General features: G+C 38.2%; 1 protein-coding gene across 7 annotated transcripts in view; it reads right to left on the minus strand.

Moving 5' to 3' along the window:
* Positions 1 to 942: 942 nt before the first annotated feature.
* The window catches only part of Ube2v2 (ubiquitin conjugating enzyme E2 V2), a 36,469-nt gene continuing 12,911 nt past the window's right edge, over positions 943 to 24,500 (minus strand). For 4 of the 7 annotated variants that reach the window (XM_042258946.2, XM_076548357.1, XM_076548358.1 and 1 more), the window contains 3 exons: positions 15,496 to 15,644; positions 11,594 to 11,719; positions 943 to 4,261 (listed from right to left, as the gene is read on the minus strand). In XM_042258946.2, coding sequence (XP_042114880.2) covers positions 4,115 to 4,261; positions 11,594 to 11,719; positions 15,496 to 15,644 — 422 coding nt within the window. In that variant the 3' untranslated portion in view covers positions 943 to 4,114. Of the gene's footprint in view, positions 4,262 to 11,593; positions 11,720 to 12,726; positions 15,460 to 15,495; positions 15,645 to 24,500 lie in introns of those variants that run through there. The other 3 variants (XM_076548360.1, XM_076548361.1, XM_076548359.1) reach the window with 3 other exon arrangements.

Raw genomic sequence — 24,500 nt, forward strand, 5'->3', positions numbered from 1 at the left:
GACCTGAGTTCAATCCTTCACATGGTAGAGAGAACAAACTCTTAAGCTGTTCTCTGACCTCCATAGCTATCATGCATGCACACACATACACACACATGGGCATACACAATATAATAGTTTGGGGGTAGGGGGAGTCCACCCACTCTTTGGCAATGTCTCCAAAAAATATAAACTTTAGAAATTCTATTCCTGTGGATTCCCTGCTTTTGAGTAAATTCAGTATTGAATGAGAATTAATCACTCAAGTTCCTACTGATTCTATAATACACTGACTATACCTATTCCTTTTCATGGTGTTTCCAGTTCAGAAAACATGTATACCTTTCTAAAATCTTGAGAAGTTACATAGACAAAAACTAGTCAAACGGAAGTACTTACCAGAAAAGTAAAATCAGTGTCTGTTAGATTCTTTCCAACAATAAATAATATCTTAACTCTGCATGCAAATACCTAAAAAGTACTTATGAAGAAAAAACTAGAAACGATTCCTTAAATACTTTCTAAAATCCTTTCAAGCATGCTACAAAACTATATCACTTTAAACATACATGAGAATTCATTTAAAAAGCTGACAGGATTTTGACCAAAAACAATTCAATGCTGTCTTTCTATGCAACAAAACCTGACCTAAAGCCATGAATATCAAACCTATTAAGAATGTTTTTCAACAGTATGCTCTAAATTTTCAAATAATTTTACATGCATTTACAATGTATAACATATATTAGGTAGCAATTAGCATTAAAATCAGTCTGTTGGTAAAGTAGCTTGGACTGATAAACCAAACTACTTCCTTCTTTATTTGCCTACTCAAATGTTGAGTATAACAGTATTTTTTAAGGATAATATGAAATAATATTTTGTTTTCACACTCAGAAAACTAAAATGCCTTTGACCCCTCCCAATGCTTATGTTACAAAATCCTGGAAAGTTATACACAGATCCCTAAACAAATGCAATAGCTTTATTTTAAATTATCAAATAATAAAAAATTATCAATTCTGAAAATAACCAACCAAGCAGTTAAAGCCATTAAAGTATAACAGTGACCTAACAGGACAAAAATTTTACTTTTGCAGCTTTTATTAACATACAGTCATCCTCAAGGGTCACACCTGAAAATCTCTGAAATAAATTTCTAAGGCAATTTTCTAGTCTGTTTACACCACAACATTTCTGCAAGCCTAGTCACTTTACAAAGGAAAATTTGCTTTAAAACTGATGGCTTATATTTGCAAGTGGCTCTATTAACTCTAAAGTTCCATCGATTATGGTATCTTAGATTACCATATATATATATCATAATTGTTACATGCACAATGGATTCTGCTTTAGAAATGTTAACTCATTCGCAGATTTCTGCTAAGATCCACAATACCTAACACAGTAAATGTCTTTTTATAGGCTGGACTCTGACAACAGAGACTTGGATGGAAGGGAGGACCTCCACAGTAGCATATACAGTGAGGACATGAGGCCAAAGTACCAGATCCCCAGCCTACCAAAAGCATCCCAACACTTTACTAGCTTCCAGTATCACAAGATACATTTTCAAGGCAGAAAAGAAAATATTGAACTGGTAATGACTATACTGTCAGTGCAATTCAACTTAATCTTTAACCATTAAAATACTAGGATACTACTTCAGGATAATATTTTAAGTCTGTTTTAATAAATTACACATGGAACAAATTGTATGTGTATGTTGTGTTGTTTTGAAATACTTAGAAAATCTTCGAGGAGCTGATGAGATGAATGAATTGAAATGCTTGTTGGAGCTCAGGTCCCCAGAACCTACATCAAATGATAGGTGAGGCTGTAATTACAGCCTTGGGAAGCAGAGGCAGGGGATCTCTGCAAGAAGCTGATTAGCAAGGCTAGCTGCATCAGCGAGCTCTGGATTCACTTAGAAACCCTGTCTCAAATTATAAAGTGAAAGAGTAATTAAGGGAGATTCTTGACACCAAACCTTAAGGCCTCTACATGCACACACACACAAATGTACATGAGCACACATGTACGTGCGTGCATACGCGCGCACATACACATACACACAGACACAGGACAAACATCTTTGATAATTGGACTGTTAAAATTAGTACATGGTGGTGTACACCTGAACCAGCACTTGGGAAACTCAGACAAGAGAACTGCTGCACATTTGAGAGCATCACAGGCTACACAGTGACACCTGCTTTAAAACACCAGTTACAGGATGATGGTGTCAAACAAACTGTCAAGAGGTTAATTAATGCAATGCTGATCAAAGAAAAAAAAGCTTTTACTATGAAACGGCTTAATTAAAACATGCTACCTATGTTTCAAGAAACCTGTCCTTGCTATAAAAGTAGCCAAAATAGTTTAATAATCCACAGCCTACAATGAATACTTTTCCTTCACTTTTTTATAGGCAAAGTTTGAACATCTAATTTTTTATTTTGACAATCAAACTTTGTCACATTGATAAAAAAATAAAAATGAATTCTCAACTTCAGACATAGACTTGTTAAGGTGAAAGTGAAGTGGAATGTATAAAATTAACTTTTGTTGGTCTTAAAAGATAGGAGAGGGCTAGGTGGTTGGGGCACAGGCCTTTAATCCCAGCACTCGGGAGGCAGAGCCAGGTGGATCTCTGTGAGTTCGAGGCCAGCCTGGTCTACAGAGTAACAAGGACAGGTAACAAGACAACACAGAGAAACTCTGCCTCGAAAAACAAAACAAAACAAAACAAAAAAATTTAGGAGAGGGGACCGATGAGATGGCTCGGCGGTGAAGGCACTTGTTCACAAGCATGGTGATGGGAGTTCAACCCCAGGAATACACATGAAAGTTAAGGAGAGAGCCAACTTCACAAAGTGCACATGCACAAACACCCAAATAAATTAACAAATAAAAAAGTTGATAGGGAGGAAATGTCTACCATATATTCCATGTAAGTAACCAAAAGCTTTACATAATAAAGATGTTACAAAAAAAGGAATGAATATTTGAATAATTTGCAGTGTCTAACTATAAAAACTGCTAAAATGCAAAAATCCTTTTTTAATATTACCTATGATGAAATCAAATATAGAAATATATTAATTTGGATATCTCTTTATGCAAAGAAATTAAACTAAGCATGTAATATATCAAAGTAAATGCTCTGTAAATTCCAACCACAAGCATATAAAAGAGAATAAAAATGTGTTTCAATGAAAATCTGTGATGTTCTCAATATTTTTGGTTTTGTTTTGTTTTAAATGTAGTCTTTTTTTACCAGCCCAGGCCAGCCTGGAACTTGCAATCTTCCTGCCTCTGCCACCACTATGTCTAGCTTAATAATCCCCAATTTTGCCACCTTGATATGGCTACTATACATATAACAATGCAAGAGAAATAGCACAATCTCTGAGGACACATTCCGTATTTTATTTACATTTCAAGACTAACTTTAATCTCAAAATCACATATCCATACACCTATTTCTTTTTTGTTGACTTCACTTAAAACTTCTAAGCATGTTTTATTAAACAAAGACTGTAAACAAATATTTATCATGTCTGTTACATGTAACAAACGGGAACAGCTTTTAACAGAGATTCATCAATACCCCCCAAACATCTTTTTATTATAAATACAGGTATCAAAACAATCCTGAAGCTATTTTTGATGCTATAGCAGTCAGCACCCACACCCGCACCGCATCAAGAGTGAACACAATTGTTACTACTCATTATACCTGCTACTTTAAACAGTTCACTGTGGTCTAAGGACGATGGATAAAGCATGCCAGTTCTGTTCTTCCTTCTTGAGACAAAGGTTTTCACTGCCATCTGACACTCCTTTGTCATGCTTTTGTCTTGAAAACCTGAATTCATTTTGAATACTTCAGGCTCATGTTTAAATGACAGTGCTTTAAGAAGAAAAAGAAAAATTGTGCTGCACTTCTCTTGTTACCTGAAAACATAATAGGTGTACATATATTAAATATATTCTTACAACTGTCCAGGTCATGTTTACCAGCTGGAATTCTTTTACTTAATGTGTGGGTATTTTGCATGGTGATATTTAATCAAGACATTAACATGAGTAGAAGGTTGTTGATTTAAGACAAGTTTGAGATCCACTAAAATCAGTTGTTGTACGTCTGTCCTTCCGGTGGCTGTGGAAGCTTCATATTTTCTTTGGACATCATTAGACGTCTTAGCTCTTGGAGTACAACTTTAATGCTATAGGAATTTTGCCATTTTGCTAAAACTGGTATGCTTCGTGCATCCACCTAAGAGGGGAGGAAAAGAAGGACAATCAACTACAAAACAAAATACTGCAGAACCAGAGCTAGACATGGTGAAGCACAATCCCAGCAGAGAAAAGAGGATCACAAGGTCAAGCCCCCCTGGGCTAGACATGGAAATCCTGTTTCACAGGAAACAAAATTAAAACTACTAATGATGATAATGTACTACTATGTACCAATATTTTAAATATACTTTAATAAGAATGCTATACTATAAAACTGCAGATTTAAAATGTATACTGTAATATATTTTAAAATTATGTATTTTAAAAATATTCTCTAACAAGATTTTCTAAAAATGTAGATTTAAGTCTATTTTTTGTATTTTACAATAAACATGTAGCAAACTTATTACCAGAATCATTATATGCATATAAATATATTAAATAACTACTTTGTAAACATTTATAAACCCTTCTTAATGATTAGCGTGAGTAGAAGGTTGTTGATTTAAGACAAACTTTATATCTACTGACAGAACGCTCCTTTCTATTTCCGATAAAACCCAAGAGGAAGAAAAAAGTTAAACTACTTCTACTTGCAGATGACATGATCTCGTACACAGACAACTGTAAGAATAGCATTAAAGAAACTACTGGAGGCCAGGAACGGTAGTGCACACCTTTAATGCCAGCATTCAGGAGGAAGAGACAGGTGGATCTCTGTGAGTTGAAGGTCAATCTGGCCTATACAGTGAGTTCCAGGCCAGCCAGGAATACAGAGCGAAACCCTGCCTCAAAAACATGGAGAGAGGAACAAGAAGGAGGAAGGGATGAGAGGTGGGAGGAGAGAGGATTAGGGAGAGATAGAAGGGGGAGACAGGGAGAGGAAAGGAGAAGGAGGAACAGGAGAAAAGAGAGGCAAGAGTGGGGAGAAGAAACTACTAAATCTAGTAAGTTCATAGTACCTGTGTTAAAAAAAAAAAAAAAGTTACATCTCTGTAAACCTGTAATGAATCTGAAAACTAAAATTAAGAAATTTACAATAAGCCGGGCGGTGGTGGCGCACGCCTTTAATCCCAGCACTTGGGAGGCAGAGGCAGGCGGATCTCTGTGAGTTCGAGGCCAGCCTGGGCTACCAAGTGAGTTCCAGGAAAGGCGCAAAGCTACATAGAGAAACCCTGTCTCGAAAAACCAAAAGAAAAAAGAAAGAAAGAAAGAAATTTACAATAGTAGGATCAAAAATAGTAAGAACTGCGCACCAAGAACTGAAATATTATTGATAAAAATGAAAGCCCTAAATATGTGTACACAGATCAGTAAACAGTGAGCTTGGTGAGCTTCTGGCTTCTAGGCAGCTTGGTTCAGTTGATGTGGAGGCTTGTCATGGAGCAGCCATGCCACACGTCCTATCCACTCTCCTAAGCAGGCTCAGGATTCTAACCTAGCCACTAATACCTTCGAACATGAGCAGATTCCTTACTTACGTTGTACTTGTCTTCCTTGTAACATAGTAAGGCTTGATGAACATAAGCCTAAGTGTTCAGTACACAAAACCTACAGGATTGCAGTCTAATTTCTGGAGAACAATGTAGCAGTATTGTGGAACCAAAATAAAACCAGAATGCTCTCACCCCAAAACTAAAGGCCTAAGACTGCTCCTTTTAGCTACAGGCCATAAGTTACTGGAACAGGCCAGAAGTTACTGAGACCAGTCAGTTCAGATTCCAGAAACCAGGAAGTGTAAAAGTACAGAGCCACAAGACAGTCACGAGGATACCTGCCAGACTATGGAATGTCCTCTCCCTGGTTTCCAGGGTAACTGACCACAGAAATGCCCCCACCTGAGGGCAGCCAATGAGAAATGGTGGCGGGCTTCCACTCCCTTAGAAGTAATTTCTAGAAGTCCCTAGAAGCAAGCCAATCAGAATTGTACCTGTACTAGCACCCCTAAATGATGTAACCTTGTGACTTTTCCCTTTAAAAACTAAGCTTGCAGACAGGTGGGCGCTTCCTCCAGCCTCCACTGCGTTGGATGTATTGGACGAAGTCCCTGCCTAGGTTTGTATTGCTTTTGGATATCCAGAATTAAACCTTGCTTTTGCATTCCGGCATGCTCGTCTTTGGTGGTCTCTCTGGGGGTCATGATCTGGGCACAACATTATAAAGTGGAGATTTTAAATATTCACCAAGAGTTTTCCTGGGTGGGGTGGGGGTTGGGGGTACAAAACTACATAGATGACACACATGAAATTTTTTTGAGAAAAAAAAAATCTTCAATGTGAGAATCTTAGTACAAATTTATTTTACCCTATACAACTGTCCTTTTCTTAAATGTCCATGTCTCTCCCTTCCTTAACATTGCCTACCTACCTTACTTGGCCTTTCTTGACTGTATCCCTAAACTACAGGCCAAAATAAAGCCTTGCTCCCCTAAGTTGCTTGGTCAATGTGCTAGTTTGATTGAGGATGGCCTCCATAGGCTCATACAGTCAAATATTTAGTCACTACCAGTTAGTGGAACTGTTTGTGAAGGGCTATGAGGTGTGACCTTGTTGGAATAGGTGTGGCCTTGTTGGAAGTGGGCTTTAACATTTCAAAGGTCCATTTTGTCTCTCTGTTTACAGATCAGTGCTCAGCTATTGCTCCAGCACCATGCCTGTCTACTTCCTACCATGATGACCATGAACTAACCCACCAAAACTATTGAGTAAGCCCCCAATTAAATGTTTCCTTTCGTAAGAGTTGCCTTGTTATATCTCATATCAACAGAACAGTAAGACAGGAATTGGGGTGGGGAAGGGTGCCTCTAAAATTTACAATCTATAGGGTTTTATTTCATGGGAGTTTAAGAACCCAGCTATTTTGTGCATCTAATGTTTTAAAGAACTATTACCAAAGTAGGCAATATGCTTTGTCTACTCAGAAAGCTCAACCAGGGATAACTGAAGTAATGCAGAACAAGGCAGTAAATGTCTACTTCTAGCAAGGAACCCAGTGAGCATGCATCTGTAAATACAACACAGACCAGTAATGCAGTATGTAGAATTCATTTAAAAGTATCCTGAGTTTTACTTTTCTTCTTCTTCTCACCCTTTTTCCTTTATGTACACAGAGAATATACAGAATATAATTATAAGTTGGAAATTTTAGAAATAAGACCTAAAGTTGGAATTACAGGAGTAATTTCCATGTATAGGGGTATCTCTTCTGTTATTAACTCTAAACAGAAAATGCATCTTGTTTAGCAGGTCTCACCATCTGTTCAGCATTTATTTAAGCTCTTCTCAATGATGTTTAGGTTAATCCATGTCTTCAACACATGAACTTTCAATGTTGTTTCTAGTAAGTTGTACATTTACTTTTACCATTACAAGTCCAAGTTTAGGATTAAGGATTGCTTACTACTATGGACAGATAAGTAGCCTAAGGAAAGAAAAAAAGAAAAAACTCGCATGCTAAACCTAAACAAAAGCCACAAACTATAACTGTGGATATATACAAATTATGTACATGTGTTTACATATATATAGTTATTAAAACAAACTAGCTTGTGTTTCATGTAAACTGAAACCACTCAACCCAAATTCTTTTTAGTTCATAGATGTATTGTTTTGCATAGGGTCTCAAGTGATCCAGGCTAATTTTAAACTTGCTATGTAGCTGAGGTTAACCTTGAATTCCTTGAACTGCCTCTAGCTCCAAGTGCTAGGATTATAGGTATCTGCCACCACATACCCAGTTTAAATCCTTTTGTTTAAAGATATACTTTAGGTATATGTATATGTGTGTATGAGAGAGAGCTTGAGAGCACCAACAGTGCACATGTAAGGAAGGACAACTTTCAGTACTAGATTGTGTTATTTCTGTTGCTGTGCTGTTTATGCAAGTTTCTAGCCATTTCTCCACATGCCTTAGGATGCTGAGATTACAGATCTGGGCCACCACATCATTTTTTTAATGTGGGCTCCAGAGATCGAACTCTGGTCATCAGTATGGATCAGCAAGTGCTTTCAGCTACTGAGCCATCTCACTGCCCATCCCCTGAATCCCCTACTCAACACATTTTAAGCAAGTTCAAATTTGTCAGTAGGGAAAAACATAATGTCTCCAAGACTATTAACAAATATTTTGCCTGTGCTTATTTTTATAACTATTAGATATTAAAATAAGATGTTCAATGTTTTGTTTAAAATTCAGCTAATTGGGTTTTTCTTAAAATTACTTAGTAGAAAAAAATAATTTTTCTCAATTTAAAATTTTTATGTAGGTGCTAGAGAGATGCTCAGCAGATATTGGCTGCTCTTGGAGAAAATCAGGGTTCAATTACTAGTGTAAGAAATACTAAATAAATTAGTCTTTTCTCTCAAATACTCGAAAACTTAGTTTATAACAAGGAATTCAAATCTTTTTGTATCTCCCATATTTATGAAAATATTTTAATGTCCCCATACACATATCTGACAAAATCTGCATTCATACAAATGCTGCATTCTCAGTGACTTAAGTGGCCTTATCCTTCCACTTTCCTTCATTTCCTTTGCTCCAATTTCAAATAGCTCCTTAATAACCCTAATTACTCAGCCATGCTTTGAAGCACTGGGGTGAGTATGCAAATTTTCCCTTCATTATTGGTATTTTTGTAAGTTTCTATGAAGAACATAAGTTGGGTTGTGTGTGTGTGTGTGTGGTGTGTGTGTGTGTTTTAATTGAAACAAACAGATCAAAAGGCAAGGTTTCCAAAGCTGACTGAAGTTCATGAGCCACTTCCTAGCTGAGCGTTAGTAAATGAAACTGAAAGTAAAAAGTGAGTTTTCCGTGGGGCAGAAGATATGCTTTAGGCCACTGCTGTTAAAAGCAGACCCACAGAGGCAATGTCAATCATGTAACCAGGCTTACAGAAATAAGACCAATAGCCCAAATTTTACGACTAGGTGCACTCCTACCCCCAAAATTTGAACTAGCATTTTGTCTATCTTTTTATTTCATTTTTCTAGTAATTTTTCTAGTGTTTCATAAAAGTACAGACATAACAGATTAGAAATAAATAAGTAAACAAATGAACGCCATGCTGAACATCACAGCCTTAAGGTACAAAACACTGTGTAAAAATGTTCACTACAAAGCACCCCTCGCCAAGCCTGCCAACCTGAGTTGCAGGAAACTACATGATAGAAAGAAAAATCTGACTTTTAGCTGTCCTCTTGACTGTGGCACAAGTGTGCACTTACACACACACACATACACACAAAATATATATGCAAAAACTTTTAACACTCATTGCAGCAAATTTTTCAGTGACAACTTGAAATAATCTAATTGTTCAGCAAGTGGTGTGAAGAATTTTAAACACTGAAAATGAGAAATCCAATTTTTATAGTTCAATATGAAGTACCTCAAATGGGCATGTTCATTATAATAAACAAAGTGAGATATGTATTCATACATGAAGGCTTGCATAGTGTAAACACAGTACTATGCACAGAAACGACACCTACTAAACAGAAGAGAAGGTTACATCTTGGGCCAAAGCCAAAGAATTATAAAACACAAATGATTCAATTTAGATTTTAGTCTGATGCTCTACTTCACTGCAGCTTCTGGCCAGTCATTTTATCAAAAAGCCACAATTTTGGATTTAAAATCTGTTTTGAAACAAAATAGCAGTGGTTATTATCCTGGCGACTTGCTCTGTACAGATTGTGGGAAGCAGGACATACGGCTCATCTGGTGAGGACTCCACTGTGGAGAAGGAGAGACCTGACTCCCAGAGAGTTGTTCTCTGACTTCCACATGAGCACACCTTTACTTCACATACTTATGCTGGTTAATTTTTGTAAATTTTAAACAAACTAGAGACATCTGGGAAGGGGGAACCTCAACTAAGGAACTGCCTCTACCAGACTGGCCTGTGGGCAAGTCTATGGGACATTTTCTTAATTGCTAATTGATGAAGGAGAACTACAACCGTGTGCAGTGTCCTCTTGGGCAAGTTGGCCTGAGCTATGTAAGAAAGGTATCTGAGCACTCCAGAAGAAATGAACCAGTAAGGAGTATTCTTCCATGGTTCTACTGTAGTTCTTTCCTTGAGCTCCTGCCCTGATTTCTCTGTGATAAACTGTTTCCTGGAAGTGTAAAATGAAATCAGACTTTTTATTCCCCAAGGAAAACTTGTGGCTCCCAAGTTAGTTTTAGACCAGCAAGGACTGCTATTTCCCAGACCTTCCCCTTTGTGCCAATTAGCCAATCTCCTCAGGTGTGAAGACAAGCACCCACCAATAGGATAAGACATAGTTACTACCTACATCAAGAATAAAAGGTGAAAAAATATCTTGCCCATGTATGCTTGATAGCAAGGTTTGGGTTCTGTTGTACCACCTGTGCAGAAAGAATGGCACTGCCCAGCTACTTTTGTTTTGTTCACATGTACTTTTGTACAACACCAAAATTATTCTTTGTTTCTAACAGTATTAACATAAACTTGTGACTTTCAATAATAGAAGAAAAGAGAAGTGAGAGAGAATGAATGTGTACATACATAAAATATTGGTGGGGAGAGGAAACACAGACACAGATGGAATAAACAATACACAAAGCCAAGAATATTGACAGTCTTCCTTCCTAGGAGGGATGAAGTTCATCCCTATGCTGATGCTATTTTGTTCCCTAACATATCCTCCGAATTCAGTGTGCTTTCAACATAGCATCTTAATATGAACCTAACCAACAATCTACTAACAGTAGAAAGTCAGCGACCCTACTAACTTATATGGGTCAGGACAACTTATTCTTTTTGTTATCCGCTTTAAAGTGTCAATCACACTTAGCCATGTATAATCAAATAGACACACTTATTCCTCAAAGAAAAACACTTCCTGAATATTCATCCTTTTAATCTCAAAAAGTACCTTACCTCTAAAGAAAGAAATAATTAAAGAATAGTAAGTCTTTTCATCAAGCAAATTTATTCAAACTAAGATTATTGATGTAATTAATAGAATTCTAAGAAAAAAATGTTATTTTTGACACCTGAAGATTTTAAAGATAGGCCTGGTGGCTTAATGCTTATATTCCTGGTACTCAGAAGGCAGAAACAGAAGGATTGATTCAAGTTCAAGGCTAGCCTGGAGCTAGCTACAAAGTTACATTATATCTTGAAGGGAGAGAAAAAAATGAAAAACAGCATAAGACAAGCTTTTTTTTTTTTTGGTGACAGAGTCAACTATGTAGCCCAAGCTGGCCTCAAACTCCCAAACATCCTGCCTCTACCTCCTGAATGACAAACTTCTTTAGTCTTTCAACTGAACAACACTTTTCAAAACTCCTGCCTACATATTATATGCTATATAGAAATAAAATTATTACCATAACTTACCATTCCACTAGAATTATTGATTCCATTCATATTAATTTTTGTTACAAATCTAACTGATGGAGGAGCTTCTGGGTATTTAGATCCACATTCTACTTTCAGGCTATATATTCTGTTTTCATAGTTTGTCTGGAAAGAGGGAAAAGAAAGGATGATCATGACAAAAACTAAAATATTGCCCAACTGGTAATAACTTGTCATGATGATGTTTATGATTGTATACAAACTTCTGTGCGAAGTTATTTGAACTAGTTAGGAAAAATGCACCAAGCATACTTATAGTATGAAACTAAAATAATCCTACCAAGTGGAATCAGATTAATCAGAACTTACTTTTTATGACACAAATGTTGCCAATAACAGAAAGAAAGACCAACTTAAATTTAGATTTTGTTTTAAAAAAAAAAAGGTATACTGAAAGGACAAGTATGTGGCTTATATCACACATACATAAAGGTTTTTACCATCCAGAACAATCTCATTGGTTTCTATCATTTCAATAATATTAATGATGCATCTTTTTATTCTCACATGGATTTGTTGGATAAAAAATTATGATTACTTTTCACAGACAGGAAGCAATTACTTCTAGCAAAGGAAAATTCTAACATACCTCATCTTACAACAACAATTTGTTTCCTGTTACTTAATAAATTCTGTGGTTTATTAACTCCATTATCCAAATTAATGTATACTTTATATTTACACATATTTTCAAACATGGTTTCTAATTAGTGAAGTTTACATAATACTACATTCTTATAATACAGGAATTTTAAAGCTATAACTTATACAGCAAGGCTATTAAGGGCTTATTCTCATGTAATGATTAGCTTTTCTTTCTCATTATAGCTTTTGTTCACTTACCAGTACAGTTCTGAAACAGGAAATTATATAATAAATGAATGTAGCAAATGTAATACCTACTTATGTCTGTATAAAATATAAAACTAGGGAGAAAATAAGCCATGATAACAACATAGAACTTATTCAAACATTTAGCTTTGACAAATAAGAGCTATTATCAAGTAGAGTTCTGATATGCAACATTAAACTACTGTCATATAAAAGTATGAAACAATCTGATACGTGCTATTAAATACTTCAATATTTTGAAAGAGCTCTACAAAACTCACCCAAATTTGACAGCTAACAGTCATACACCCAGCAATTTGGTGCTATATAAAATTGAGGGAAATCAAACAGTTCTCAAGAGAGAATCTTTTTCGTGGTTCTCCAATTTGAATGCAGATCAGATTATCTAAAGAAATTATATTAAAAAGAAAAAACAAAACAAAAAATTCCAGGCATAGTGGTAAGATTGTAATCCAAGCATTAGGGAAGCTAAGGCAAGAGGATCACTTCAAGTCTGAAATCAGCCTGGGCTACACAGCAAGACCCTGCCCCTCAAAAACCAACCAACCAACCAACCAAACAAACAAACAAACAAATAAATAGAAGCAGGTCCTTCTCTTCTCTCTTGAATCAGATCACAAAACTTGGAAGGCATACCCTAAAGCAGGCCATTAAACCTCATCCTTACAACCAGAAAACAAGGAAATTTTTCATCTCTAAAAAGACAGGGATAGAGAAAAATCTAATAGATCTTGTTCGGTGCCCTCACTCTTGTTTAGTACTGCTGAATCAGGCTCTCTTTGTGCAACCATACTCCAGATTGTGCACTCTTAAGCGAGTAGTGTAAAATTCTATAGAGCCTACCTTGTCATGTAAAACTCATGTAAAACTCTAAAGAAATAAATGTACATTATACACCTCAGTAATAACCCTTTAAGGTGAAGAAAGGTAGCACTCCACACACACAACTCCAATGCAGTGACCCACAGAGAAGGCCCATGACATCTCTGCCTGTGTCTCAGGGAGCTAAGAGACAGGAGCTACACAAATAGCCTTTAGCTCCAATTGGATAAGGGCAGAACTTGCTATTTCCTGTGTGTCAAATGACACCAGGAAAAGCAAGTAGCTTAGGAATCCCACTGGGGACCCAAATGAAGAAAAATAAAGTAGGAGCTACAGCATTTCCTCCCCACAGGGAAACTATGCTAAGAGTCTGTATTCAAGACCAATGGTAAATTCAGATATAAAGTCTACTGAGGGTAATGACTGAAGAAAAACCCAACCTAAATAATTTCAAAGTTATATTTTACCAAGTTTTTACTTAAATCTTCAAACCAGTCTATGCCAGAATGTTACAACTACTTGCTTTTAATTTTCTTTTAGCTAGACTATCATAATAATGTTTACCAACAGTGAAAAACCAAATCAGTTTTCATTACAAATACCAAGTTATAAAGTCTTTTAACCATCAATCTTATATTTCCTTTCTCAGAAGTCTTATAGAAGAATCAGAGCACAAGTCAGAAGGACACTTTCAAGAGTGCACATGAAGTCTGCAAGCTGTGTCCTCTTAACAGACTTGGTATAAAAGGACTGCAAAGGAACACCAGCAAATGTCATAAAACACACTTGTCTAACATTGCTAACATTTTTTTGATAACCAGGAAAAAGTCAAAATTCTATCCAAACAGAACAGGTAAAATTCTTTCATCAGAAGGTAAGAGAGAAAAAATTGGGGCTCATGGAAGAGACCATAGTCCTAAACTACTCAGAAGGCTGAACTAGCAGGACTAAAGTACAAAGTCTACCTAGCCCACAGAGTGAGTTCACAGCCAGCCTGGAGGATTCAAAGACTGGATCTCAGAAAAAAAAATAAGAGTCTGGGGATACAGCTCAGTGGTAGTAAACTTGTCAAGCACATGCAATGCCTTAGGTTCAATCCCAGTATCACAATAAACAAGCAAACAAATAAATAAATCTTTCAATTTTGTATTTTCCCAGGAAGTCACAACATTAAATAACACCTACTTCAATGCACTGCATGAAACCACTGAATAAATACTACACTGTAGGAAAACCTATCTCCATCTGGGAAAAAAATATGTTTAAAAAAAAAAAATTCACACAATCCTGAGAAAGACCTAAGAACAAATGCACAAGAGATCAATAACAATACTAGAAAATATTTAAGACTCTTAGCCAGGCAGTGTTGGTGCACACCTTTAATCTCAGCATTTAGGAGGCAGAGGCAGGTGGATCTCTATGAGTCTGAGGCCAGCCTGGTCTACAGAGTGAGTTCCAGGACAACTGGAGCTACACAGAAAAACCCTATCTCAAAGGGATATTTCATTTTATTGTTGTTGAAAAACCCATGTGATAGGCATATTAACTTCACATGTTCTACCACTGAGCTACTAACTCCAGGAAAGGCTTAGATTTACTGCTATATTTTGTAAATTAGGGCATTAAGACCTACAATATCCCACGCAGGCCTGCAAAACAGAGGGCATAATCACTGCAAGCCAATCTAGAGATCTTCAGTCACATAAGAGAGCAGGCAATATGTGACATACACTTCCAAATATCCCCTCCATCTCCTCCCTTTTCTTCCTCTCTGATATGGAATATTTTCCATCCCATCTCAACCTTCGGAAATCCTAATTAGTCTTTTAATGGCCCATTCCAAAGGCAACTTCCTCCTCTGTTCAGCCTTCCTAAATTTATTCCAGTAGAAGAACCATGGTAAACTTGCTCAGCCATATTAGAATCTAACACTTGGACTGATTTTTTTTCCTTTTCTACTAAAACATAAGCACTTTGAGGGCAACAACCATGGCACTCCTCCTCCACCCTAGTCCTCCTGCTAATCAAGCTTATACCCTTCAAAAGAGAGGTATCAATAAAGAAATATATATAGAACATACATAAAAATGCAGGAATTCTTCCTGTCAAAAGTTATCACATTTGTCTTTTATTACAATAAAATTAAATGTTCACTCAAAATAAACAATAAATAGTAACAGTAAACATGTATAATTTATAGCACTGACCCTTGGTGGCCCAATAATCATGCCTGTCCACCTTGTAAGTGTCATGTCTTCATCATCTTCAAGGCCCCAGCTAACCGTACCATCACCTACTCCTTTCTGTCCTTCTTCAAGTTCTTCCAACAAGCGAAAATTCCGAGGAACTTTAACTCCTATACAAAAGAATGTCAGTGTCAACTTAAAAGCTCATAATTATTAAGAGATACATAGTTTTTTGTTGTTTGTTTTGTTGGGCTTTTGTTTTGTTTTGTTTTTTGTTCTTTTGAGACAGGGCTTCTCTATGTAGCCTTGGCTGTCCTGGAACTCACTCTGTAGATCAGGCTGGCCTCAAACTCAGTGATCCACCTGTTTCTGCCTCCCAAGTGCTGGGATTAAAGGCATGAGCCACCACCATCCAGCACAAGATACAAAATTAAGCCTTTTGTAGATTAGTTTTCACAAATTATTTCACCCAAAGGCAAACGTCCCTCAAAAAAGTATTATGCCTCAGGAAATATCTGGCCTAATAGTCTCTTAAAATGAAAATGCCAGTTGGTGTCAATTATAAATAGCTTCTTGGTAGGTGGAACTTTGTGTCCACTTCCCCTTCTCAGTACTGGGATTTTGTCTGGTTTGAACCCTAACAGGTCATGTACATGTATTCTCTGTGAGTCCCTACGTGTCAGTTTTCTCTAATGGAATCTTACTGCATGGTCACTGGACATATCAACCACATTCCAGGGAGGCACCATGCCCAGGAACAGCAGGCCTGCACAAAACAGACTCCATTTTCGTGTGTGGGTAGGTTTTTGTGTTCTTTTGTTATTTGCCTTGATTTTCAAATTTGTTTTGTTTTTGGTTTTTGTGACAAAGAGAGAGAAAGAGACAGACAGACAGACAGACAGACAGACAGAGAAAACGTGTTAACAGGCAGGGGTAGGGAAGATATGGGGAGAAGAATATGATCAAAATATACAGTATGAAAAAGTATTTTTAATGAAAATGCCACTAGGTTTTAAAAAACATAAAAGAAAAACCATTTTTTTACAATAAATTTGTGGGGTTTTTTATTTGTTATGTAATGTCATTATAAATAAAGGTTAAAATTATAAGTTAAAAAAAGAAAAAAAAAGGAAAATGCCACTAGAAAGCATTGTGTCAAACTTTATCAACATTACTGAACATGTATATAAATTCCTACTCAATTTTATACTGGCATGTATCAATTATGAGGAAACTATCATAAAATGAACATTTTCCCCTAGCTGAGATTCTTAGCCAAGGACTCTAACATAAAATTAATGGGCAAAACCAGACAGTTCAATTAACAATATACATACTCCAGTAATTTTTTTATGAGAATTTCACTCAATCTTAGAAAATGCAACAAAAGGTTAAGGTTTTCTATAATACTGAGGTGGACCACCCAGGGTCTCCACTGGTCCGAGTAGTTAGGGCTCCTGTCCCTGATCAAAGGAGCCCTGCATCTACCAGGTAATCCCCATCACTCAACTATTACCTAGGGCCTCAAGTACCCCACTCAAACACACTACTACTGAACTATGCTCCCAGCCCTATAAAGCTTTGGAAAACAAAAACTTTGCAATTAAATTACAGCCATCATCTACAGAGACAATTTATACAAATGCTAGTTTAATGGTAAATTTTTAATTCACAGAGGAAAAAAACCATCAGATAACACTATCCTGGTGGTAGTGGCATATACCTTTAATCCCAGCACTTGGGTGGCAGAGGCAGGTGGATCTCTGAGTTCAAGGCCAGCCTGGTCTACAGAGCAAGTTCCAGGTCAGCCAAGGCTACACAGATAAACCCTGTCTCAGAAAAAAACAAACAAACAAAAAACAAAACAAACAACAAAAGAAGAGGAGGAGAAAACCATACTGATTATCTTGTTAAAATGAGGTCACTAGGACAGCAATTTAACTTTAGTTTCCAAAATAAGTATTTCAAAAACATAGCTAACATTAAAAATATACTTATTTCTTTTGTGTTTTCCTTTGTTTTGAAAGTGGGTTTCACTATGTAGCTCTGGCTAGCCTGGAACTCACTATTTTAAATTGACATGTTTCGTTCATAGATGAGAAGAGAAGCATTTTAAATATAATACATTCACCCCCAAGAGTGACTCTTAATAGATTTATAACTACCTCTTTACACTCTAAAATGGCATCAACTACATAAAAGTCCAAATAAAATACTACAATTAAACTGTAAGATGTATGCCAGATACTAAAATATGACCTAGAAATGAACTAGACAAAATGCAAAAACAAAATTCAAATCAAACTTTGAACATTTGATGCATCTTTACTATAGCTTCAACTGGGAGTCAAAGGACCTCCAACTTAGATGACTTGCTAAGTTCCTGATACCATGGTATGAGTCATGTGTTATATAGAGAGAAGAATTAATCACACAGTTGTTACTCTTTTATGTGACGACCAGAAAGACTCTGACCATCTTTCCCCCACCCACCCTAAAACTACATGGATTATTCATTCACAAATCTATTTGCTACACATTAATACCACTAGATAAAGAGGAAATAAGGCTCGATTATGTTGATGAATTTGGACATAATATACTTTTCGGATTTTATCACTTCAGAAAGGTAAATTAAAAGCAGCAAAATATCATCATGTAAGATTGTACTTGAGAAACTTAACTTTCTCAGTCTTAAGTCACTGGCATAGAGCCAATAACACCAGAAATGATAACAACACAAATAGGTACCCAGTGTAAAAATTTGCTGAACTTAAGCTCATTTTTTAGTAAAAGGGGGACCTGTAGGGCCCTGGCTCCCGTTTTGGGTAACTGTTGCCTTGCTTGCTGACCTTGACCTTGATATCCTCCCTATGCTAATTCCCTGCGGGGTTCCACCCTCCTGAATGCTTAAGGGAAGTTCTTTGTCTTTGTATCCTGCATAATGGGCGTTAACAGCTTAGATGCAAGATTGTAAAACATTGATAGTGAACTTCTGCTCCTCCAGGGTTCTCCCATTGTGCTGTAAGCCTGTATTTAAGACCTCCTCCCTCCTTCAATAAACGGCATTCGGAAATAAAATAATAAAATAAAATAAAATAAAATAAAATAAAAAGAGAAAATTTTTAAAAAATTTGCTGAACTTACAGCAAATGTTTTTATTCTCACAATATTTGTGAATCAACATAAACCAAGTGCTGCTGAGACTGAACATTCAGAGGCAAAATTCCTCTCCCTAAGATCTTAAAACCCAATGATAAAATCAGGCAATAGATTTGTTCAAATACAAAGCATCAACTTTGTCTGTATATGCTATAGATGTTGCAAGGAAATAGACAAGCTCAAGGGAGAACATAGAAGTAACCTAAACATGCTCCAGTAAAGCAGCTAACTATGAAGAGGGTGCTTTCCTTAGAATAAAGTAGGGAGTACAGACAAGTAACAACACATTCTGGCTTCTCTCTTCTAGTTTTAATATCTCAGTAAAATTGGAATTGTGAGACCAAAATGAGCCATCTTAGAAATAAGACCAAAATGCTTTCACCCTAAAATTAAGGCCTAAGATTTCTCCTTTTGGGAATAGGCCATTAGTTACTGAAACCAGTCAGTTCAGATTCCAGAAACCAGGAAGTGTAAAAGTACCGAGTCACAAAATAGTCACGAGGTAATGCCTGCCAGACTATGGAATGTCCCCTCCCTGGTTTCCAGGGTAACTGACCACAGAAATGCCCCCACCTGAGGGCAGCCAATGAGAAATGGTGGCGGGCAACCACTCCCTTAGAAGTAATTTCTAGAAGTCCCTAGAAGCAAGCCAATCAGAATTGTACCTGTACTAGCACCCCTAAATGATGTAACCTTGTGACTTTTCCCTTTAAAAACTGAGCTTGAAGACAGGTGGGCACTTCCTCCAGCCTCCACTGCGTTGGATGTATTGGACAAAGTCCCTGCCTAGGCTTGTATTGCTTTTGGATATCCAGAATTAAACCTTGCTTTTGCATTCCGGCATGCTCGTCTTTGGTGGTCTCTCTGGGGGTCACGATCTGGGCACAACATTTGGGGGCTCGTCCGGGATCCCCGGAGACCCCCCTGCCGGGACCCCTAAGAGCTCTGGAGGTCCATCTGCACCGATCGGTAAGAGCGCTCCATTTTCTTGTCTTTGTTTTCCTTTTACTTTCATTCTCTTATCCGAAGCCGGCGGTTGAATCTGACAGGCTCACCTTGGCGGACGTGCCTGTAAGGTGACCCTGGAGGAGTTGGAAGATGTTCCAACCCCTCATCAGGACGCGGGGGTCCTCACAGGTCCCCCCGTCATAGGACGCCTGAGAGGGGTCCGTCTGTTAGGATGCCCGTGAGGGGTCCATCTGTTAGGATGCCCGTGGGGGGTCCGTCTGTTAGGATGCCCGTGAGGGGTCCGTCTGTTTGGACACCTGTGAGGGGTCCGTCTGGGGATCGGGAGACTGTTGAATTCTCCCTGTCCCATCCGTAGGTCTTTGGCATTATCGAGGCTCCCTCTCCGGACTCTCGTCTGCCTGGACCATCTGTAGGGCCCTTGTTCTTCCTTTTTGTCTGCCTATCTTGTTCGTCAGTGTTATTTGTTATACCTTCATAAATGTATAAACGTGTGAGAACTGTGGCCACATGTGTGAGTGTTTTATGCCTGAGCTTGTGTATGCATTGGGACTTGTGGGCCGGATTGCCAGCTGAAGGGATGGAGACCCCTTCCGTGGTTGAACTGGCACAGACTAACCTAACATTGCTTCCTTGCTCTCTCTGACCAGAGCACAGGCAGCAGGCAGCAGAAAGCTTTCAATGAGTGCAGGCGGCGGCTGCACAGCTGCTACTTGGGGGACCCAGGGTGCCGCTGAGAGGGCTAGGCGGCCTGTGAGCATCACGGGGCCTAGATGCAGTGGGTTCGGGGCCCCAGCTCGCTCAAAAAGCTGTGGAGTAGAGGCTTGGCTGCATGGGAACTAGGCATGGCTTTGTGCTAGAGCGGGCTGTGAGTACTGTGGGGCTCAGATATGGCGGGCAGGTTCTGGCTGGGCTCCTGTGTGAACATGGGGCGGAACTGGCGGGAGCCAGCAGGAGCCTCAAGGAGCTCAGTGTGGGGGCTGGTGGAGAACTAACTGCCCCTTCAGGGTCACAGCTGAGGAGTGGCCTACAGGTCTGTGGGCCCAGCCAGGGCATGGAGTCACTTTCAGACTGCCGTTCTCGTGTACTTGAGGGTCTGAGGTTAACAGCAATCTTTTTTCTCCATGGTGCACACTTTCCCCATTCTCTTCCATGCTGTTGGGTGGGGCTCCCAAGACCTGCCCTGGGGCTAAAACCTGATCAAGGTCTGGCTCCAAGAATGGAATGTCACCAACAGTTTCTTGTCTGCGGTACAGTGCTGATGCAAATTGAGAGTTATTTTTGTTATGGTATATGCATGTATTTCTGTTCTTGTTTTAAATATTGTAACTTGACAATATATTCTAGAGTACTGAGGGAAATCACAAGAAAGACTTTGGTAAGAGTTTCTGTTTTGAAGGAAAAGAAAAGGTGGAATTTGTCTAGAGTAAATGTCTGAGGGATCAAAGGAATGGACTGAGGGTACAAGGAAGGTTGTAGAAGGTCAGAGGGGATGTGATGTAAACTGTTTGTTATGGTTTCTTATACCTGCAAATACTGAATTTGAAAGTTAATTCTTATTGGTTTTTATCTTAAGAATAGCTAATGATTCTGCAAACTGCTTATGTGTGTATGTATACAGGTATGTGACTTGAAAATGTAAGCAAGCTTTAACTGTATGTATGTATGTGTGTAACTTGGATCCAACTGTGTGTATGTGTGCAAGTAATTATTGTTTAGAAAAACGAGCTTTAAACAGCAACTACGTGGCTCCCTCCATCTTGGCTGGTGACATCTTGGGCAGCCATGTGGCTGGCAGTCATCTTTTACTAAGGTTATAAAGATCTACTCGGGTTAACACCTAATATTTATGTCTTTACCAAGTGTTCAACAGCAAGTTTCTAGAGAATTTACATATGTTTAATAAATAAGGTACTTGATTAATATTAAAGCTGCACATCAATGCTTTTATTCACAGGAATATACCCTGCTCTGGCAGCCAAACTTTGCAACAGAAAGGAATCATAGGAAACAGCTGAGGTTTGCAAATGTATGGCAGGACTAGAGTTCCAAAAAGAGTCTAGTTGCAGTGGTGGAAGACATTTGAGAGATATCAGTCTTTTAAGAACAGTTTTTATAGTTAAAAACCAATGGCTTAAAAAATGTTTCTTCTTACCCAAGGTACGTTCAGGCTTAAGAATGTTGTATAATGATATTTTGTTTTGATTTCTTTACTGAACCTGTATTTAATGCTAGAAGAGCTTCAACTTAAAAGCATTGTTTTTAGGCTACTTTTGTAGACTGTTAGAGAAGATAAATAGTCAGTCATAAGTAATCAAATTTTTTAATTGTAGTCAGGGTAAGTAAGTACTGATGTAAGTTTACTCATTTACTCAGTCTCTTGCATATGTTTTTAGGGTTGAGCTTGAAACAAGTAATTAGAAACAAAGTTTGTCTATTCAGATATGCCTGGACAGCCCTCATACTTCAGAGATCTGAAGAATATGGCATTTAAATGTTGATCTAAAAGCTTACTATATCAGACAGGCTTCCAGATCCTAGCAGTGACCCAAGGTCTCCAAAGATTACATATGAGGCACCACAACGTCTCTGCCTGAAATATGACAATGCTGACCACAGGGCAAGATGCCCCAATGCAACGCCTGCCGCCAGGACCCAGCCCAGACTGTGGACAAGCAGTAGGACACTGGAATTGATTGCAACCTTTTGCGTGATCAAGGTCAGTCTTCCATGTCCCTATTCCACAGGAAAAATACTCTGCCTTATGGACCTGATGGCGGAAGAAGATTTATGCTGTTCTGACTGGTGCCTCCAACGCTATGGAGACCTGGGTAGGGTTTGGTCCCTATAATTTATAGGATTGGAAGCTTCTTGGTCTGCACTCAGATATAGTTTATCCTTCTCAGATCTCTGATAGTACTGATGGCCAGGCTAGCTCTAACTTTGTCAGCATGGCAGCATCAACCAGATCCTCATGCAAGGCTATAGCTTTCTTGTTAGCTCACTTTTAGGAAAATGTTCTAAGATATAAAAGATTAAGTAAGTCAAAGGTTCAGATATGAGTCCAAAATGAGATAAGTTTCAGATTACTCTCCTGTTCTATGGTTCAGAGCTTAACATTTAGGAGTCCTGATGAGCTGGTAGAGCAATGACTACTTACTGTTCAGTCACAAGCTCAATATTTTGGATTTGTTTTAGATGTCATATTTAAATGTAACTTGTTGGGACTCAAAGGTATGAGTCCACTTCTGCTGTTTTACAAGATAACCATTACCTGCTTTGTCTACAATATGGATTTCAGTACAGATTGGTAATACTAATGTATCTAAAAGTTTTATGTCATTTTGTAAGTAGGCCTCAAAGGATCAAAAGAGCCATAAAAACCTAGACCCATTTCACAGAGGTTGAAAGGACCCCATATAAGTATTCCTAAAGATGGTATTTTTCCTCTCTCCTGGTCTTGGGACTACTGCTTTTCCCATTACTAAGGGTATGGACCTAAAGGTTCCAAATAAGTTCATAAATTTTAACTTTTGTTCCTAGTTTAAATTTGTCTCAACAGATTTCTATTCAGCTGGCAGTCACCTCCAGGTTTCAGTCGCTAACTCCACTGCTCCAGACGACTGTGAGCTCCAGACTTGCTAAAAGCTGACGTGGACCAGCCCAGCTAACATGGTTCTTCCCTGTCCCTATGGGGTCAGGCAGCTACATGCTTCTGACAAATGCCCCCTTGCCCAGTCTTTGACTAGCTTTTCAGCCTTTTGGGGCCCCCTGACATCAGCGCCCCAATGCCAGCTCGAAGCAGTTCCAGAAGAGAATACATCATCCATGTTCCCTGTTCAGAAAAGGCTGAAATGCTGGGTCAAAATGAAACTCCCTGGCATAGAGACAAGATGGCTAACTATACATGGCCATTATTAGAGAGGGATACTTATGAGCTAACTGTCCAAAACCCATGATTGGGTTCCATTAGGCACATGAGAAGGGGGAAATGTGAGACCAAAATGAGCCATCTTAGAAATAAGACCAAAATGCTTTCACCCTAAAATTAAGGCCTAAGATTTCTCCTTTTGGGAATAGGCCATTAGTTACTGAAACCAGTCAGTTCAGATTCCAGAAACCAGGAAGTGTAAAAGTACAGAGTCACAAGATAGTCACGAGGTAATGCCTGCCAGACTATAGAATGTCCCCTCCCTGGTTTCCAGGGTAACTGACCACAGAAATGCCCCCACCTGAGGACAGCCAATGAGAAATGGTGGCGGGCTTCCACTCCCTTAGAAGTAATTTCTAGAAGTCCCTAGAAGCAAGCCAATCAGAATTGTACCTGTACTAGCACCCCTAAATGATGTAACCTTGTGACTTTTCCCTTTAAAAACAGCTTGCAGACAGGTGGGCGCTTCCTCCAGCCTCCACTGCGTTGGATGTACTGGACAAAGTCCCTGCCTAGGTTTGTATTGCTTTTGGATATCCAGAATTAAACCTTGCTTTTGCATTCCGGCATGCTCGTCTTTGGTGGTCTCTCTGGGGGTCACGATCTGGGCACAACATTATGGCACATACTTTAAAAGATAGATGTGTGGTCTTCTGACAAAGACCACTAACTGGTGACAACTAATCTGTGTAATCCAGGAAGTTGTAGTTAACTTCCATAATCAGAAGACTGAATAAAACAAAATAAACAGCTATTTCTTCAAATCACTGTTAATAAAGTAAACATTTCAAAATAAATAAATAAAGACTTTTCAATACCAAGCATTTCCTCTAGGGAAATTACCTCTTGTCCATACTGTTTAGTATATAGCAGCTGGTAATTTGGGTAGATGATACTAGCACAAACAACAGTATTACCAATCTGTGCATTATTGTACTTTTCAGTAACATTTCATATGCTGAAAGAC

The sequence above is a fragment of the Peromyscus maniculatus genome, chromosome 12 (genome assembly GCF_049852395.1).
Source record: "Peromyscus maniculatus bairdii isolate BWxNUB_F1_BW_parent chromosome 12, HU_Pman_BW_mat_3.1, whole genome shotgun sequence".
Lineage (NCBI taxonomy): Eukaryota > Metazoa > Chordata > Mammalia > Rodentia > Cricetidae > Peromyscus > Peromyscus maniculatus.